Genomic DNA, 1,132 nt, shown 5'->3' with positions numbered 1-1,132 from the left:
TAGAAGACTGTAAATTTAAAGATAAGTAAATATAATAAAATTCATAACAATCACATAGTGCATGCACTGTTATTCAACATAATCTTAGTTTATGTGCAAGAAAATAGTTTAATTAAGATTTGATCAGAAGAGAAGCTGGTTGATTATCTATTAATAAAAATCATTTCAAATCAAATTGAAGTATTTCACAAAAATCATGCATATAAATCATACTCAACATTTTCATTTCCTTATTAATATATAAATATTATTCATATCAACCATAATTGTTCATGATCAATTAACATATGAATTAAGTTAAAAAAAAAGAAACACCTAATTAATGTTGTTATTATTGCTTCTTCTCCGGCTCTGATTGCCCGCTACTCTAATGACAGAGTCCCTCATCTCAACAGTTCTGCAATTCAGCAGATTACTCATAATTGATCCCCACTTGCAACCACCATTACCATCTCCCTTCTTTCTTCCAACTCCACGAAACTTCATCTCATTCTCCATGATAATTTCTTCATTCTTCTGCTTCTTTAATCTTTTGATATCCTCCCTCCATGCATCAACCTTGAAAACTTCGGTTCTTCCATCAGCCTTCTGGGACCTTGAAGATGAAGTTGAGGCTAATGTTTGTATCGACGACTCCTTGTTCATTTCTGTAACAGGCTTTGCTTCTTTCTCTTCTTTTATTTTTTGTGTGATTTTGATTGATCCCTTTAGTACATATTCATGGTTAGTGGTGGGGATCAGGTCATCCTCGTCGGTGACATCCTGCCAAATATACCCGGTTTTGTACTTCCTGCAAAAATCTTAGTACATGGTAATTTTAATATGCATTAAATAGATGTGGATAATATTTCTTTTAAGTTGATTCTAGATGTGAGGTAGCTGTATGTTTATAGACTGGTAGATTGGATTAATATTTAGATAATGTCTGTTGTGTTTTGTTAAATTACAAGGAAATGATCGTTAAGCTATTAATTAACAAGCAAACCTCTTATATGACCATGCAAAGGATTCTGGTATTTCTCTTCCCCTGAGCTCAGAAAGCCGTCTCTTAAAGTCTGTATGTTGTATGAATCTCATATGTACAGACATTAGTTAAAATATATAAATAGAGAGAGAGAGAGAGAGAGAGAGA

At 32.7% G+C, this 1,132-nt stretch overlaps 1 protein-coding gene across 1 annotated transcript; it reads right to left on the bottom strand.

Moving 5' to 3' along the window:
- Positions 1-233: 233 nt before the first annotated feature.
- LOC110034880 lies at positions 234-1,101 on the bottom strand. The gene is made up of 2 exons (XM_020739119.1): positions 986-1,101; positions 234-790 (listed from the first exon to the last, which is right to left on the bottom strand). The coding sequence occupies exons 1-2, from the start codon at positions 1,087-1,089 to the stop codon at positions 316-318; spliced, it is 579 nt and encodes a 192-aa protein (XP_020594778.1). The 5' UTR covers positions 1,090-1,101; the 3' UTR covers positions 234-315.
- Between the last annotated feature and the right edge of the window lie 31 nt (positions 1,102-1,132).

The sequence above is a fragment of the Phalaenopsis equestris genome, unplaced genomic scaffold, assembly GCF_001263595.1.
Source record: "Phalaenopsis equestris unplaced genomic scaffold, ASM126359v1 Scaffold194249, whole genome shotgun sequence".
Lineage (NCBI taxonomy): Eukaryota > Viridiplantae > Streptophyta > Magnoliopsida > Asparagales > Orchidaceae > Phalaenopsis > Phalaenopsis equestris.
This window is presented reverse-complemented; position numbering and strand designations above follow the sequence as displayed.

Excerpts from the sequence above, each read along its gene's own strand:
- LOC110034880 (XM_020739119.1), bottom strand. The coding sequence starts at position 1,089 with ATGTCTGTACATATGAGATTCATACAACATACAGACTTTAAGAGACGG. Across the intron at positions 791-985 it reads TTTGCATGGTCATATAAGAG|GAAGTACAAAACCGGGTATA; the intron begins GTTTGCTTGTTA and ends AGATTTTTGCAG.